Source organism: Streptopelia decaocto (assembly GCF_964273445.1).
Source record: "Streptopelia decaocto genome assembly, chromosome: 28".
NCBI lineage: Eukaryota > Metazoa > Chordata > Aves > Columbiformes > Columbidae > Streptopelia > Streptopelia decaocto.
The window spans coordinates 673925-692061 of record NC_138683.1 but is presented as its reverse complement, the minus strand read 5'-3'; the positions used below and the strand labels follow the sequence as shown (position 1 = coordinate 692061).

The 18137-nt window shown below is 60.4% G+C and overlaps 2 protein-coding genes across 2 annotated transcripts in view; both read right to left on the bottom strand.

The window, feature by feature from the left end:
* Window positions 1–940: 940 nt before the first annotated feature.
* RBM23 (RNA binding motif protein 23) overlaps window positions 941–18137 on the bottom strand; it is a gene marked incomplete at its 3' end in the record, with an annotated part of 120100 nt that continues 102903 nt past the window's right edge. The window contains exon 15 of the mRNA XM_082073925.1: window positions 941–1007. Within this exon, the coding sequence (XP_081930051.1) occupies window positions 941–1007 (67 nt within the window). The remainder of the gene's footprint in view (window positions 1008–18137) is intronic.
* DCAF11 (DDB1 and CUL4 associated factor 11) lies at window positions 6427–17843 on the bottom strand. Its single transcript, XM_082073781.1, has 14 exons — window positions 17825–17843; window positions 17579–17682; window positions 17427–17473; window positions 16945–17057; window positions 15069–15133; window positions 14867–14967; window positions 13757–13903; window positions 13532–13586; window positions 12501–12627; window positions 11513–11713; window positions 9008–9161; window positions 8132–8284; window positions 7335–7441; window positions 6427–6541 (listed from the first exon to the last, which is right to left on the bottom strand). Exons 2-14 carry the CDS (start codon window positions 17671–17673, stop codon window positions 6497–6499), a joined length of 1410 nt encoding a protein of 469 aa, XP_081929907.1. The 5' UTR covers window positions 17674–17682; window positions 17825–17843; the 3' UTR covers window positions 6427–6496.

The window sequence follows — 18137 nt, the reverse complement described above, 5'->3', positions numbered from 1 at the left end:
GTTTTTGGCTCATTTTGGGTTGAATTGGGCCGTTTTTGGCTCATTCTGGCTGGTTCCGCAGGGTTCGCCCCGGGCCCCGCCGGGCGCCACCATCGCCGCGCGCTATTGGCTCTGGTGGGCGACGCCCTCGGCCACGCCCGGACACGCCCCCAGGACCTGGACGCCATCGCCTTCACCAAGGGTCAGGGGGCGGGGCCTGGGGGGGCGGGGCCTGGGGGGCGGGGCCTCAGGGGGTTGGAGCCTTGGGGGGTGGAGCCTCAGGGGTTGGTGGGTGGAGCCTCAGAGGGGGTGGAGCCTCAGGGGTTGGTGGGTGGAGCTTCTGGGGTTGGTGGGTGGAGCCTCAAAGGGGTGGAGCCTTGGGGGTGGAGTCTCAGGGGTTGGTGGGTGGAGCCTCAGGTTGGTGGGTGGAGCCTCAGAAGGGGTGGGACCTCCAGGATTGGGGGGTGGAGCCTCAGAGTGGGTGGGGCCTTGGAGTGGGCGGAGCCTCAGGGGTTGGTGGGTGGAGCCTCAGGGGTTGGTGGGTGGAGCCTCAGGGGTTGGTGGGTGGAGCCTAAATGGGGTGGAGCCTCATGGGCCACTCAGGGCTTGGTGGGTGGAGCCTCAGAAGGGGCGGGGCCTTGGAGGGGTGGAGCCTCAGGGCTTGGTGGGCGGAGCCTCATACGGGCGGAGCCTCGGGGGCCACTCAGTGCCTGGTGGGCGGAGCCTCAGGGGATTGTGGGCGTGGCCTAACCCGGGGTTAGGTGGGTGGAGCTTCAGAGTGGGTGGAGCCTCAGGGGTTGGTGGGTGGAGACTCAGAGTGGGCGGAGCCCCAGGGGTTGGTGGGTGGGGCCTCAGGGGGTGGAGGGCGGAGCCGCAGAGGGGGTGGAGCTTCAGGGGTTGGTGGGTGGAGCCTCAGCGTGGGGGTGGAGCCTCAAAGGGGTGGAATCTTGGGGGTGGAGTCTCAGGGGTTGGCGGGTGGAGTCTCAGGGAATTGTGGGCGGGGCCTCAGAGGGGTGGAGCCTCGGGAGCTTCTCCGGGCTTGGTGGGCGGAGCCTCGGGGGCCACTCAGTGCCTGGTGGGCGGAGCCTCAGGGAATTGTGGGCGGGTCCTCAGTGGGGCGGAGCCTCGGGAGCTTCTCCGGGCTGGGTGGGCGGAGCCTGAGGCGGCGCCTCCCCCCAGGCCCGGGCATGGGGGCGGGGCTGGCGGTGGTGGCCGCGGTGGCGCGGACGCTGGCCCAGCTGTGGCAGCGCCCCCTGCTGGCCGTCAACCACTGCCTGGGCCACATCGAGATGGGCCGCCTGCTGGGCCCCGCCCCCGACCCCCTGGTGCTCTACGTCAGCGGCGGCAACACCCAGGTGGGGCAGATCGCGATATATGGGGGGCATATCGCGATATATCGGGGGCATATCGGGTCATATTGGGGTCATATCGGGTCATATTGGGATGTATAGGGGTCATATCGCGATATATCATGGTCATATCGGGTCATATTGGGATGTATAAGGGTCATATCGCGATATATCGGGGTCATATTGGGGTGTATAGGGGTCATATCACGATATATCATGGTCATATCGGGTCATATTGGGATGTATAAGGGTCATATCGCGATATATCGGGGTCATATTGGGATGTATAGGGGTCATATCGCGATATATCAGGGTCATATTGGGATGTATAAGGGTCATATCGTGATATATCGGGGTCAGATCGGGTCGTATTGGGATGTATAGGGGTCATATCGCGATATATCAGGGTCATATTGGGACGTATAAGGGTCATGTCGCGATATATCGGGGTCATATCGGGTCATATTGGGGTGTATAGGGGTCATATCGCGATATATCGGGGTCACATCGGGTCATATTGGGGTGTATAAGGGTCATATGGCGATATATCGGGGTCATATTGGGTCGTATTGGGGCGTATCGTGGTCATATTGGGGTGTATAGGGGTCATATTGGGATGTATAAGGGTCATATCACGATATATCGGGGTCATATTGGGTCGTATTGGGGCGTATCGTGGTCATATTGGGATGTATAGGGGTCATATCGCGATATATCAGGGTCATATTGGGATGTATAAGGGTCATATCGCGATATATCGGGGTCAGATCGGGTTGTATTGGGATGTATAGGGGTCATATCGCGATATATCAGGGTCATATTGGGATGTATAAGGGTCATATCGCGATATATCGGGGTCAGATCGGGTTGTATTGGGATGTATAGGGGTCATATCGCGATATATCAGGGTCATATTGGGATGTATAAGGGTCATATCGCGATATATCGGGGTCAGATCGGGTCGTATTGGGATGTATAGGGGTCATATCGCGATATATCGGGGTCATATTGGGACGTATAAGGGTCATGTCGCGATATATCGGGGTCAGATCGGGTCATATTGGGGTGTATAGGGGTCACATTGCGACATATCGTCGCCATATCGGGCCGGATATCGCGCGATATCGCCGCGATACGCCCCGATACGTCGTGATACGGCTGCGATATGACCCCAAAACCTCACGATATGATGCGATAACGTCGCGATACGGCCGCAATATGTCGTGATATGACCCCAAAACCTCACGATATGGCCCCAAAACCTTGCGCTATGATGCAATAACGTCGCGATATGGCCGCGATACGTCGCGATATGACCCCAAAACCTCGCGATATGGCCCCAAAACCTCACGATATGATGCGATAACGTCGCGATATGGCCGCGATACGTCGTGATATGACCCCAAAACCTCGCGATATCACCCCAAAACCTCACAATATGTCCCCAAAACCTCGCGATATGGCCACGATATGTCGCGATATGTCGTGATATGGCCACGATATGACCCCAAAACCTCGCGATATGACCCCAAAACCTCGCGATATGGCCGTGATATGTCACGATATGACCCCAAAACCTCGCGATATGACCCCAAAACCTCGCAATATGATGCAATAACGTCGCGATATGGCCGCGATACGTCGGGATATGACCCCAAAACCTCACTATATGACCCAAAACCTCCCGATGTGGCCGCAATATGTCGCGATATGTCGTGATATGGCCACGATATGACCCAAAACCTCGCGATATGACCCCAAAACCTCGCGATATGACCCCAAAACCTCGCGATATGTCGCGATATGTCGCGATACGCCCCCAGGTGATCGCCTTCGCGCGCCGGCGCTACCGGATCCTGGGGGAGACGCTGGACCTGGCGCTGGGGAACTGCCTGGACCGCTTCGCACGCATCCTGCAGGTGGGGCACGCCTGGGTCCCTCCCGGACGCCTGGGTCCCTCCCGGACGCCTGGGTCCCTCCGTAACCCCGCCCCCTTTTGCCGCAGCTCTCCAACGCCCCCAGCCCCGGGTACAACATCGAGCAGCTGGCGCGGAGGTGAGACCCAAAACGACCCGAAATCGGGGTTTTTTGACCCGAAATCGGGGTTTTTTGACCCGAAATCGGGGGGTTTTGACCCGAAATTATATGGGGGGGGTCCTCCCGGCCTATAGGGGGCGGCGGCTGCTGGAGCTGCCCTATGGGGTGAAGGGGATGGACGTGTCCTTCTCGGGGCTCCTGTCGCACCTGCAGGTACGGAGGGACCCAGGAGTGCCCCAAGGGACCCAGGAGTTCGGGAGGGACCCAGGAGTGCCCCAATAGAACTAAGACTTCAGGGAGGGACCCAGGAGTTCAGGAGGGACCCAGGAGTGCCCCAATGGCCCTAAGACATCAGGAGGGACCCAGGAGTGCCCCAGGGGACCCAGGAGTTCGGGAGGGACCCAGGAGTGCCCCAAGGGACCCAGGAGTGCCCCAGGGGACCCAGGAGTTCGGGAGGGACCCAGGAGTGCCCCAGGGGACCCAGGAGTTCGGGAGGGACCCAGGAGTGCCCCAAGGGACCCAGGAGTGCCCCAAGGGACCCGGGAGTTCGGGAGGGACCCAGGAGTGCCCCAATAGAACTAAGACTTCAGGGAGGGACCCAGGAGTTCAGGAGGGACCCAGGAGTGCCCCAATGGACCCAGGAGTTCGAGAGGAACCCAGGAGTGCCCCAAGGGACCCAGGAGTGCCCCAAGGGACCCAGGAGTTCGGGAGGGACCCAGGAGTGCCCCAAGGGACCCAAGACATCAGGAGGGACCCAGGAGTGCCCCAAGGGATCCAAGAGATTGGGAGGGACCCAGGAGTTCGGGAGGGACCCAGGAGTTCTGGGAGGGGACCCAGGCGTCCGGGAGAGGACCCAGGCGTCCGGGTGCCCCTCCCCCCCCCAGGCGGTGACCCCGGGGCTGTTGGCGTCGGGGGAGGCGACACCTGAGGATCTTTGCTTCTCGCTGCAGGTAACGGGGACCCAGGAGTGCCCCAGGGGACCCCGGAGTGCCCCAAGGGACCCAGGAGTGCCCCAAGGGACCCAGGAGTTCGGGGGGGGTTAATTGAGGGGGTTTTGGGGTTAATTGAGGGGATTTTGGGGTTAATTAAGGGGGTTTGGGGTTGATGAGGGAGCCGTGGGGGGGTTAACGAGGGGCCGGGGGTTAATTAGCGCTAATTGACCAATCAGGAGACGGCGTTCGCCATGTTGGCCGAGGTGACCGAGCGGGCGCTGGCGCTGACGGGGACGCGGCACCTGCTGCTGGTGGGGGGCGTGGCCTGTGAGTGGGGGCGTGGCCTGGGCGAGGGGGCGTGGTCGGAGCCCGGGGGGCGTGGCCAAGGGGGGCCCCACTTATAGTGGGTTTAAATGGGGTTTGAATGGGAGTGAATGGGGTTGAGTGGAGGGGGCGTGGCTTGGGAGTTGGGGTGTGGCCTGTGAGTGGGGGCGTGGCCTGGGTCAATGGGGCGGGGTCAGACCTGGGGGGCGTGGCCAAGGGAGACCACTTGTTTAAATGGGGTTTGAATGGGAGTGAATGGGGTTGAGTGGAGGGGGCGTGGCTTGGGAATTGGGGCGTGGCCTGTGAGTGGGGGGCGTGGCCAGAGTCTGGGGGGCGTGGCCAAGGGAGACCACTTGTTCAAATGGGGTTTGAATGGGAGTGAATGGGGTTGAGTGGAGGGGGCGTGGCTTGGGAATTGGGGCGTGGCCTGTGAGTGGGGGGCGTGTCTTGGGACGCGTGGGCGTGGCTTAAACCGCCATTATGAATGAATGGGTGGGGGGGGGTCTTAAAGGGCCAGCGTCTTAAAAACCAACAGGCGTGGCTTAACCGAAAGGGGGCGTGGCTTGACGTAACCACGCCCCCCGACGTAGCCACGCCCCCCTGACGTAGCCACGCCCCCCCAGGCAACCACAGGCTGCAGGAGATGCTGCGGACCATGTGTGCGGCGCGGGGGGCGGAGCTTTGCCCCGTGGACGACAGGTGGGCGGGGCTTTGAGGGCTGGGGGGCGTGTCCTGTGGGGATGTGGGCGTGGCTTGCTGAAAGGGGGCGTGGCTCGCAGGTACTGCCAGGACAACGGCGCCATGATCGCCCAGGCCGGGTGGGAGATGCTGAGGGCGGGGCAAACCACGCCCATCGACCAATCAGGGATCACGCAGAGGTAAAGGGGGGGCGGGGATTGCGGGGGGCGGGGCTTGAGGATCACGTGACGGCGAAAGCTCCGCCCCCTTGTCCAATCAGGTACCGGACGGACGAGGTCGAGGTCACGTGGAGGGATTGAGGCCACGCCCACTCAATAAACTTATGGGTCCCTATGGGTCACTATGGGGTTCTATACGTCTCTATGGGGCGCTATGGGGTTCTATGGGGTTCTATAGGTCTCTATGGGTCTCTATGGGTCTCTATGGTCTCTATGGTCTCTATGGTCTCTATGGGTCTCTATGGGTCCCTATGGGTCTCTATGGGTCGCTATAGGTCTCTATGGGTCTCTATGGTCTCTATGGGTCTCTATGGGATTCTATGGTCCCTATGGGTCCCTATGGGTCCCTATGGGTCTCTATGGGTCTCTATGGGTCTCTATGGGTCTCTATGGTCTCTATGGGTCTCTATGGGTCTCTATGGGTCTCTATGGTCTCTATGGTCTCTATGGTCTCTATGGGTCCCTATGGGTCTCTATGGGTCTCTATGGTCTCTATGGGTCTCTATGGGTCTCTATGGGTCTCTATGGGTCCCTATGGTCTCTATGGTCTCTATGGGTCCCTATGGGTCTCTATGGGTCCCTATGGTCTCTATGGGTCCCTATGGTCTCTATGGGTCTCTATGGTCTCTATGGGTCTCTATGGGTCTCTATGGGTCTCTATGGTCGCTATGGGTCCCTATGGGTCCCTATGGGTCTCTATGGGTCTCTATGGGTCGCTATAGGTCTCTATGGGTCTCTATGGTCCCTATGGGTCTCTATGGGTCCCTATGGGTCCCTATGGGTCTCTATGGGTCTCTATGGGTCGCTATAGGTCTCTATAGGTCAGCACAACTCACTTATGGGTCGCAGCCCTTTATTGCAGCTCCGACACGTGGGTCACAGCCCAGCCCCACAAGTGTGGGTCCCGACCCCCCCCCCCCCCCCCCCCAGCCCCACACTTGTGGGGCAGCCCCACACGTCAGGCCGGGTCCCCGTAGTCCCAGAGGCGGATGGAGCCGTCCCACTGTGGGGAGATGTGGGGCGGCCCCATAAGTGACATCCCATTGACCCCCAAGTGCCCCATAGCGACCCCCAAGTGCCCCATAGAGCCCCATAAGTGCCCCATAGAGCCCCATGTGTGACCCATAGAGCCCCATAACTCCACCCTGTGCCCCATAAGTGACCCCCAAGTGCCCCATAGAGCCCCATAGATGCCCCATAGTGACCCCCAGGAGCCCCATGTGTGACCCATAGAGCCCCATAAGTGCCCCATAAACCCACCCTGTGCCCCATAAGTGACCCCCAAGTGCCCCATAGAGCCCCATTGAGGCCCATAGTGACCCCCAAGTGCCCCATAGAGCCCCATTGAGGCCCATAGGTGCCCCATAGTGACCCCCAAGAGCCCCATAGAACCCCCTAAACCCACTCTGTGCCCCATAAGTGACCCCCAAGTGCCCCATTGAGACCCATAGAGCCCCATAAGTGCCCCATAAACCCACCCCGTGCCCCATAAGTGACCCCCAAGTGCCCCATAGAGCCCCATAAGTTCCCCATTGAGGCCCATAGGTGCCCCATAGCGACCCCCAAGAACCCCATAGAGCCCCATAAGTGCCCCATAGAGCCCCATAAGTGACTCATAGTGCCCCCCAAGGACCCCATAGCGCCCCATAAATGCCCCATAGGACCCCATAAATGCCCCATAGTGACCCCCCAAGCGCCCCATAGAGCCCCATAAGTGCCCCATAGAACCCCATAAACCCACCCAGTGCCCCATAGAGCGCCCCCCCCGGCCCCGCCCCCCCGGAAGCCCCGCCCACCGAGGCGCTGGCCAGCCAATCCCCGCGCGGGTGCCAGCTGACGTCACGCACGCAGGCGCCGTGATTGGCCAATCGCCGCACGACCCGCCCCGTCAGCACGTCGTACACTGCAACGGGATTGGACGCCCCGCCGTGACCCCCAAGCGCCCCATAGAGCCCCATAAGTGCCCCATAGAGCCCCATAAGTGCCCCATAGTGACCCCCAAACACCCCATAGAGCCCCATAAGTGCCCCATAGTGACCCCCATGTACCCTATAGAGCCCCATAGTGACCCCCAAGCACCCATAGAGCCCCATAAGTGCCCCATAGAGCCCCATAAGTGCCCCATAGTGACCCCCATGTGCCCCATAGAGCCCCATAAGTGCCCCATAGTGACCCCCATGTACCCTATAGAGCCCCATAGTGACCCCCAAGCACCCCATAGAGCCCCATAAATGCCCCATAGGGCCCCATAAGTGGCCCATAGTGACCCCCAAGTGCCCCATAGGGCCCCATAAGTGCCCCATAGTGACCCCAAGCACCCATAGAGCCCCATAAGTGCCCCATAGTGACCCCCAAGCACCCCATAGAGCCCCATAAGTGCCCCATAGTGACCCCCAAGCACCCCATAGAGCCCCATAAGTGCCCCATAGAGCCCCATAAGCGCCCCATAGAGCCCCATAAGTGCCCCATAGTGACCCCAAGCACCCCATAGAGCCCCATAAGTGCCCCATAGAGCCCCATAAGCGCCCCACAGATCCCCCCCATTCACTTTCCAGCCCCTGCGCAAGCCCCGCCCCCCCGTTCCCATTCTGACCAATCACAGCGCCCGTGGCGCAGGCGGCGCTCAGGTATTGGCCGCCGGCGGGGCCGGGGGGCGGGGCCAGGCGGGCGCGCAGCAGCGTGTGCAGCACCACGTGACCCCGGAACGTCATCAGCGAGCGGTCGCCCGGCAACGGCGCCGGATTGGCTGGAGGGGAGAGACGGGGGCCAATGGGAGAGCAGGACTCCCCCCATTGACCCCATTGACCCCCATTGATTCCCATTGACCCCCATTGACTCCCATTGACCCCATTGACCCCATTGACCCCATTGACCCCCATTGATTCCCATTGACCCCCATTGACCCCATTGACCCCCATTGACTCCCATTGACCCCATTGACCCCATTGACCCCATTGACCCCCATTGACCCCCATTGACCCCATTGACCCCCATTGATTCCCATTGACTCCCATTGATCCCATTGACCCCCATTGACTCCCATTGACCCCATTGACCCCATTGACCCCCATTGACTCCCATTGACCCCATTGACCCCATTGACTCCCATTGACCCCATTGACCCCATTGACCCCATTGACCCCCATTGACCCCATTGCCCCCATTGACTCCCATTGACCCCATTGACCCCATTGACCCCATTGACCCCATTGACCCCATTGCCCCCATTGACTCCCATTGACCCCATTGACCCCATTGACCCCATTGACCCCCATTGACCCCATTGACCCCCATTGACTCCCATTGACTCCCATTGACCCCCATTGACCCCATTGACCCCCATTGATCCCCATTGACCCCCATTGACCCCCATTGACCCCCATTGACTCCCATTGATCCCCATTGATTCCCTCAGTGTCTCCCAGTCCCCCCCCAAGCCCCGCCCCCCCGTCTAGGCCCCGCCCCTCACTGGTGGGCGGGGCCGGCTGCCAGCGGTAATCCCAGCTCTGATTGGCCACGGCGCGGCGCGCGGCGGCCATGACGGTCGGCCCCGCCGGGAGCCGCAGGTCCCAGAGCTTCGCTGATTGGTCCTTGGAGTTGGTCACAAGGTACCGCCCGTCGCCCTGGAGACCGGGAGGGACCAATGGGGACCAGGGACCAGCCACGGACCCCATGGACCCCATGGACCCCATTGACCATTGACCCCCATTGACCCCATTGACCCCCATTGACCCCATTGACCCCATTGACCCCCATTGACTCCCATTGGCCCCCATTGACCCCATTGTCCCCATTGTCCCCCATTGACCCCATTGACCCCATTGACCCCCATTGACCCACATTGATCCCGTTGACTCCCATTAACCCCCATTAATTGTCATTGACCCGCATTGACTCCCATTGGCCCCTATTGACTCCATTGACTCCCATTGATCTCTATTGATCCCCATTGACCCCCATTGGCTCCCACTTATTCCCATTGACTCCCATTGACCCCCATTGACCCCCATTGATCCCCATTGACCCCATTGCCCCCATTGACCCCATTGACCCCCATTGACTCCATTGACCCCATTGACCCCCATTGACTCCCATTGACTCCCATTGACCCCCATTGACCCCATTGACCCCCATTGACCCCATTGACCCCATTGATCCCCATTGATCCCCATTGACTCCCATTGACCCCATTGACCATTGACTCCCATTGACTCCCATTGACCCCCATTGACTCCCATTGACCCCCATTGACCCCCATTGACCCCCATTGACCCCGTTGACCCCCATTGACTCCCATTGACCCCATTGACCCCATTGTCCCCATTGTCCCCATTGACCCCATTGATCACCATTGTCCCCATTGTCCCCCTTGACCCACATTGATCCCGTTGACTCCCATTAACCCCCATTAATTGTCATTGACCCCCATTGACCCCCATTGACCCCATTGACTCCCATTGACTCCCATTGATCCCCATTGACCCCCATTGACCCCATTGACCCCATTGACCCCCATTGACTCCCATTGGCCCCCATTGACCCCATTGTCCCCATTGTCCCCCATTGACCCCATTGACCCCATTGACCCCCATTGACCCACATTGATCCCGTTGACTCCCATTAACCCCCATTAATTGTCATTGACCCGCATTGACTCCCATTGGCCCCTATTGACTCCATTGACTCCCATTGACTCCCATTGACCCCCATTGACCCCATTGACCCCATTGACTCCCATTGACTCCATTGACCCCATTGACCCCATTGACCCCCATTGACCCCCATTGACTCCCATTGACCCCATTGACCCCATTGACCCCCATTGACCCCCATTGACTCCCATTGACCCCATTGACCCCATTGACCCCCATTGATCCCCATTGACCCCCATTGACCCCCATTGACTCCATTGACCCCATTGATTCCCATTGACCCCATTGACCCCCATTGACTCTTATTGACCCCATTGACCCCCATTGACTCCCATTGACTCCCATTGCCCCCCATTGGTCTCTATGGGTGTCTATGGGTCTCATTGACTCCCATTGCCCCCATTGACCCCATTGACCCCATTGTCCCCATTGACCCCATTGCCCCCATTGACCCCATTGACCCCATTGACCCCATTGCCCCATTGACCCCATTGCCCCATTGACTCCCATTGACCCCCATTGACCCCATTGATCCCCATTGTCCCCATTGACCCCCATTGACTCCCATTGACCCCATTGACCCCATTGACCCCATTGACCCCCATTGACCCCCATTGATCCCCATTGACCCCATTGACCCCATTGACCCCCATTGACTCCTATTGACCCCATTGACCCCATTGACCCCATTGATCCCCATTGACCCATTGACCCCATTGTCCCCATTGTCCCCATTGCCCCCATTGACCCCCATTGACTCCCATTGACCCCCATTGATCCCCATTGACCCCATTGACCCCATTGACCCCCATTGACCCCATTGACCCCATTGACCCCCATTGACCCCCATTGACCCCATTGTCCCCCATTGACCCCATTGTCCCCCATTGACCCCATTGACCCCCATTGACCCCCATTGACCCCATTGTCCCCCATTGACCCCATTGACCCCCATTGACACACATTGATCCCGTTGACTCCCATTAACCCCCATTAATTGTCATTGACCCGCATTGACTCCCATTGGCCCCTATTGACTCCATTGACTCCCATTGATCTCTATTGATCCCCATTGACCCCATTGACCCCATTGACCCCCATTGACTCCCATTGACTCCCATTGACCCCCATTGGTCTCTATGGGTGTCTATGGGTCTCATTGACTCCCATTGACTCCCATTGTCCCCATTGACCCCATTGTCCCCATTGACCCCATCACCCCCATTGACCCCATTGTCCCCATTGCCCCCATTGTCCCCATTGTCCCCATCACCCCCATTGCCCCCATTGCCCCCATCCCCCACCCCCCATCCCCCCCTCACGCGGGGGTGCAGGAAGGTGATCCCGTCGCGGTGCCCGGCCAGGGTCACCACGGGCCGGTTCCTCCCGTCCCCGTCGGGCGCCTCCTGCAGGAGCCGCCGGTCCCAGCCGCGGCACACGCCGTCGTCCCCCCCGCTCAGCACCAGCTGCCCCTCCCCCCCCTCCAGCGCCACCGCGTTCACGTCGTCCTCGTGCGCCGACACCTAAGGGGGGGGGGAGGGGGCAAAGGTCAGGGGTCGCCGGGGGTCACCGCCTCGGGCGCCGGTCGGTGGGATGCGGCGCCACCCGTGGGTTGGGTTTAATCCCGCCCATTGGGTGGCCACGCCCACTGTTGGACTCTCTGTGAGCCCGCCCTCTCCCAGTCCCTCCCACTGACCCCCATTGACCCCATTGACCCCATTGACCCCATTGACCCCATTGACTCCCATTGATCCCCATTGATCCCCATTGACCCCATTGACCCCATTGACCCCCATTGACCCTCATTGACCCCCATTGGTCCCCATTGACCCCATTGACTCCCATTGATCCCCATTGACCCTCATTGACCCCATTGACCCCATTGACCCCATTGACCCCCATTGACCCCATTGACCCCCATTGACCCTCATTGGCCCCCATTGACACCATTGACCCCCATTGACACCATTGACCCCATTGACCCCCATTGACCCCATTGATCCCCATTGACCCCCATTGACCCCCATTGATCCCATTGACCCCATTGATCCCATTGACCCCCATTGACCCCATTGATCCCATTGACCCCATTGATCCCATTGACCCCCATTGACCCCATTGAATCCCATTGACCCCATTGCCCCCCATTCCCCCCCATTGACCCCCAATGACCCCATTGACCCCCATTCCCCCCCATTGACCCCCATTCCCCCCCATTGACCCCCACTGCCCCCCATTGACTCCCATTGACCCCCATTGCCCCCCCAGTCCCGCCCAGTTCACCCCCGTGACCCCGCGGTGACCTCTGACCTTGAGCACCCTCCTCATGGCCCCCAGGTCGTAGCCGTAGATGCAGCCGTCGTTGGCCCCGCCCAGCACGGCCCCGCCCCCCGGCGCCACGGCCAATGAGAAGACAGCGAAGCGGCGCTCGCGGGGGCTGGGAAGGGGGCGGGGCTTGGACCCGAGGCCATGCCCACAAACACAGAGACACGCCCACAGACATAAAGCCCCTCCCAGTCCCTCCCATCGACCCCATTGACCCCATTGACCCCCATTGATCCCCATTGACTCCCATTGACCCCATTGATCCCATTGACCCCCATTGACTCCATTGACCCCATTGACCCCCATTGACCCCCATTGACCCCATTGACTCCCATTGACCCCATTGACCCCATTGACTCCATTGACCCCATTGACCCCCATTGACCCCCATTGACCCCCATTGACTCCATTGACCCCCATTGATCCCCATTGCCCCCCATTGATCCCCCTTGACCCCATTGACCCCCATTGACTCCCATTGACCCCATTGACCCCCATTGACTCCCATTGTCCCCCATTGCCCCCATTGATCCCCATTGCCCCCCATTGACCCCATTGACTCCATTGACTCCCATTGACCCCCATTGACTCCCATTGCCCCCCATTGACCCCATTGACCCCCATTGACTCCCATTGCCCCCCATTGACCCCATTGACCCCCATTGACCCCATTGACCCCCATTGACTCCATTGACTCCCATTGATCCCATTGACCCCCATTGACCCCCATTGACTCCCATTGACTCCCATTGACCCCCATTGACCCCCATTGACTCCCATTGATCCCATTGACCCCATTGACCCCCATTGACCCCCATTGACTCCCATTGACCCCATTGACCCCCATTGACTCCCATTGATCCCATTGACCCCATTGACCCCCATTGACCCCATTGACCCCCATTGACCCCCATTGACCCCCATTGATCCCCATTGTCCCCCATTGACCCCATTGACCCCATTGATCCCCATTGCCCCCCATTGACCCCATTGACCCCCATTGACCCCATTCCCACCGCAGATCCAGAGCCGTGTGGGTGTCGCCCTCCCCGTAGACGTCAATCATATGAACTGGGCGGGGCCAGAAGCAAAGGGGGCGGAGCCTCATTACCTTTGACCACGCCCACCCCCCCATTCCACACCCCCTTTATAGAAACCAATGGGGCCAGGCACTCCAGGGGGGCCTGGCCCCGCCCCCCCCGCCATGGCCACGCCCCCCCGCCCTGGCCACGCCCCCTCACCATAGTCAGACCAGCTGCAATAGAAGCAGCGGGAGCCGTCGGGGCTGAACACGACGTCCAGGATGCTCCAGCCCACGTCCCGGCCCGCGAACGTCCGCAGCAGCTTCATCCCCCCCCCGCGGCACCGGTACAGCCGCAGGGTTTGGTCTGCGGCCCGAAATTTGGGGAGAAAACGCCGCGTTTTGGGGGTTTTTCGAACAGCGCGGCGCTGATTGGCTGCGCCCGCCCAACGCCGCGTTCTGATTGGCCGCGCCGCGCGTCGCTCAGCGCGTTGTCCCGCCCGCGCGCTTCCCGCCCTCATGGGGGCGGGGGGGTGGGACGCACCGCCCGCTCTCGCCTTCCTATTGGCTGCTCTACTCGCAGCCGCGCTCCCATTGGCCCGTCGCTTTGTCGCTCAGCGGGGGGTTTAGGGGAGATTCCGACGGGATTTGGGGGCCCGGGGGGTGAATTTTGGGGTGAATTTGAGGGGATTTGGGGCAAATTTGGGGGCGATCGGGGGTTTCCGCGGCTGTGATTGGCTGCGCCGCGAGGCGCCGCGCTCTTATTGGCCGGGGAACCCGTCGCTCAGCGCGCCGCGCCGCGGGAGGGCTGTTTAACCCCCCCCACGCTCCGATTGGCTACGCTGGGGCCGCGCCGCGCTCCCATTGGTCGAGCAACCCGTCCCTCAGCGCCGCAATGCAGAAAGGCTGGACGTTTCCCCCCTCCCCCCTCCTATTGGCTACGCTGTGGCCGCTCTGCGCTCTGATTGGCCAGTCTCCCATTCCCTCAGCCCTTCGCGCCTCAGCGCGGGAGGGCTGTACGTTTCCACCCCCCCCACGCTCTTATTGGCTACGCTGTGGCCGCGCCACGCACCCATTGGCCGAGCAACCCGTCCCTCAGCGCTTCGCGCCGCGCCGCGGGAGGGCTGGACGTTTCCACCCCCCCCCCCACGCTCCTATTGGCTACGCTGTGGCCGCGCCGCGCTCCCATTGGGCGAGCAACTTGTCCCTCAGCGCTTCGCGCCGCGCCGCGGGAGGGCGGGCCGTTGGGCCGCTCCCCGCCCTCCCATTGGCCCCGCGGCGGCCGCGCCGCGCCGCGATTGGCTCAGAGGGCCGCCGCTCAGCGCCTCACCTTGGCAGGCGGACACGAAGGCGTCGCCATTGGGGTCGAAGACGCCGCAGAACGCCTTTTGCGGGTACGAGTCGGCGAAGGCGACGCGGTTGGGGAGGAAACTGGGCCGGGGGGACACGGGGGGGGTGGGGACGCCAGTATGAAGCAGTATGGAGCGGGTTTGGGGGGATAATGGGGGATAATGGGGGATCATGGCGCTTACTGGGAGCTCAGGCGGGTTTGTTCCCCCGGGGAGAAGCTGCTGTGGCGGCAGCGGCCCCACTGGCGCTGGAACGGGAGCATGGAGACCACAGGGACACATAGAGAGCCATAGGGACCCATAGGGACACATAGGGAGCCATAGGGAGCCATAGGGACGCCATAGAGACCCCATAGGGACCCAGAGAGACCCATAGAGACCCCATAGGGAGATATAGACTGACCCATAGAGACCCATAGAGAGCATAGGGAGCCATAGAGACCCATAGGGACACATAGGACCCAATAGAGACCCCACAGAGACCCATAGGGACCCATAGAGACCCCATGGAGAGCATCGGGAGCCATAGGGACCCATAGAAATACACAGGAACCCATGGAGACCCCATAGAGACCCATAGGGACCCATAGAGACCATAGAGACCATAGAGACCATAGAGACCATAGAGACCCATAGAGACCATAGAGACCCATAGAGACCCATAGAGACCCATAGAGACCATAGAGACCATAGAGACCATAGAGACCATAGAGACCATAGAGACCATAGAGACCCATAGAGACCATAGAGACCCATAGGGAGCCATAGAGACCCATAGGGACCCCATGGAGAGCATAGGGAGCCATAGGGACCCATAGAAATACATAGGAACCCATGGAGACCCCATAGAGACCCATAGGGACCCATAGAGACCCATAGAGACCCATAGGGAGCCATAGAGACCCATAGAGACCCATAGAGACCCATAGAGACCATAGAGACCATAGAGACCCATAGAGACCATAGAGACCATAGAGACCCATAGAGACCATAGAGACCATAGAGACCATAGAGACCCATAGAGACCATAGAGACCATAGAGACCCATAGAGACCCATAGAGACCATAGAGACCCATAGGGACCCATAGAGACCCATAGAGACCATAGAGACCCATAGGGACCCCATAGAGACCCATAGAGACCCATAGAGACCCATAGAGACCCATAGAGACCATAGAGACCCATAGAGACCCATAGAGACCATAGAGACCCATAGGGACCCCATGGAGAGCATAGGGAGCCATAGGGACCCATAGAAATACATAGGAACCCATGGAGACCCCATAGAGACCCATAGAGACCCATAGAGACCCATAGGGAGCCATAGAGACCATAGAGACCATAGAGACCCATAGAGACCCATAGAGACCCATAGAGACCATAGAGACCCATAGAGACCCATAGAGACCATAGAGACCCATAGAGACCATAGAGACCCATAGGGACCCATAGAGACCCATAGACACCCATAGACACCCATAGAGACCCATAGAGACCATAGAGACCATAGAGACCATAGAGACCCATAGAGACCCATAGAGACCCATAGAGACCCATAGGGACCCATAGGGACCCATAGAGACCCATAGAGACCATAGAGACCCATAGAGACCCATAGAGACCCATAGAGACCCATAGGGACCCATAGGGACCCATAGGGACCCATAGAGACCCATAGAGACCATAGAGACCCATAGAGACCCATAGGGACCATAGAGACCCATAGAGACCCATAGAGACTCATAGGGAGCCATAAAGACCATAGGGAGATATAGACTGACCCATAGAGACCATAGAGACCCCACAGAGACCCATAGAGACCCATAGAGACCCATAGACCCCATAGGGACCCCATAGGGAGATATAGACTGACCCATAGAGATCCATAGAGACCCATAGGGACCCATAGGGACGCAGAGACCCCATAGAAACCCATAGGGACTCCATAGAAACCAATAGAGACCCATAGACACCCATAGAGACCCATAGGGACCATAGAGACCCATAGAGTGCCCCATATCGCCCCATAGCCCCCCATATCCCCCCAGCCCCCCTCACCTGTATGAGCATCCGGGGCAGATTCTCCTCCTGGGGGGCGGGTCCCCCCGGGCCCCTCCCCCGGCCCAGCTCCAGCTGCAGCCGCAGCTCGTGATTGGCCAGAGGGGGCGGGGCTGGGGGCGGGGCCATGTCGTCAGAGGTGACGCCCACCCCGAGGGACCCAGGAGTTCGGGAGGGACCCAGGAGTGCCCCAATGGAAACAAATAGGGACCCAGGAGGGACCCAGGAGTGCCCCAAGGGACCCAGGAGTGCCCCAATGGAAACAAATAGGGACCCAGGAGTGCCCCAAGGGACCCAGGAGTGCCCCAATGGAAACAAATAGGGACCCAGGAGGGACCCAGGAGTGCCCCAAAGGACCCAGGAGTGCCCCAAGGGACCCAGGAGTGCCCCAATGGAAACAAATAGGGACCCAGGAGGGACCCAGGAGTGCCCCAAGGGACCCAGGAGTGCCCCAGTGGACCCAGGCGTGCCCCGGGCGTTACCTGCGGCCCCGCCCCCTCCGTCTGGCTCCGCCCCCTCGTGTCGTTCCCTGCGGGCCCAGCAGGGGGCGCTGATTCCGGGGTTTCCAAAACCCCCGAAACTCGCCCAAAATGCCCCAAAACTCCCCGTTTTTTTTGTGTTTTGTTTTTTTTACCTCCGCAGCAGCTCGGCCAATCCCAGCGCCAGCTCCGCTTCCTCTGACGTCACTTCCTCCTCCCGGCGGCCCCTCCCCCCACCGTGAGAACCCATGGGGGGGACCTGGGGGGGGGGGGGGAGGAGCCACTTCCTGTTTACATCCTCCCCCCCTCCCCCTTCCCCAAATTGCAGCCAATCAGGAGCGTTTTCCCCCTCGTCCCTGCGGGACGGACCAATCAGGAGCGTCCGTGCGTCCCCCCCCCACCTGTCGGTGTCGCCGCCGCTCTGCTGGGAACCGGAGTGGGCGGGGCTTGGGGGCGGGGCGGGGCCTGATTGGCCCAGGGCGCTGTCATGTGATCGGAGAACCGCCCCGCCCTGTGTGTCCCCCCCGTCCCCCCCGCCCCCCCGAACTCCTGGGTCCCTTGGGGCACTCCTGGGTCCCTTGGGGCACTCCTGGGTCCCTCCCGAACACCTGGGTCCATTGGGGCACTCCTGGGTCCCTCCCGAACACCTGGGTCCTTTGGGGCACTCCTGGGTCCCCCCCGAACTCCTGGGTCCCCATTCCCCCCATTGACTCC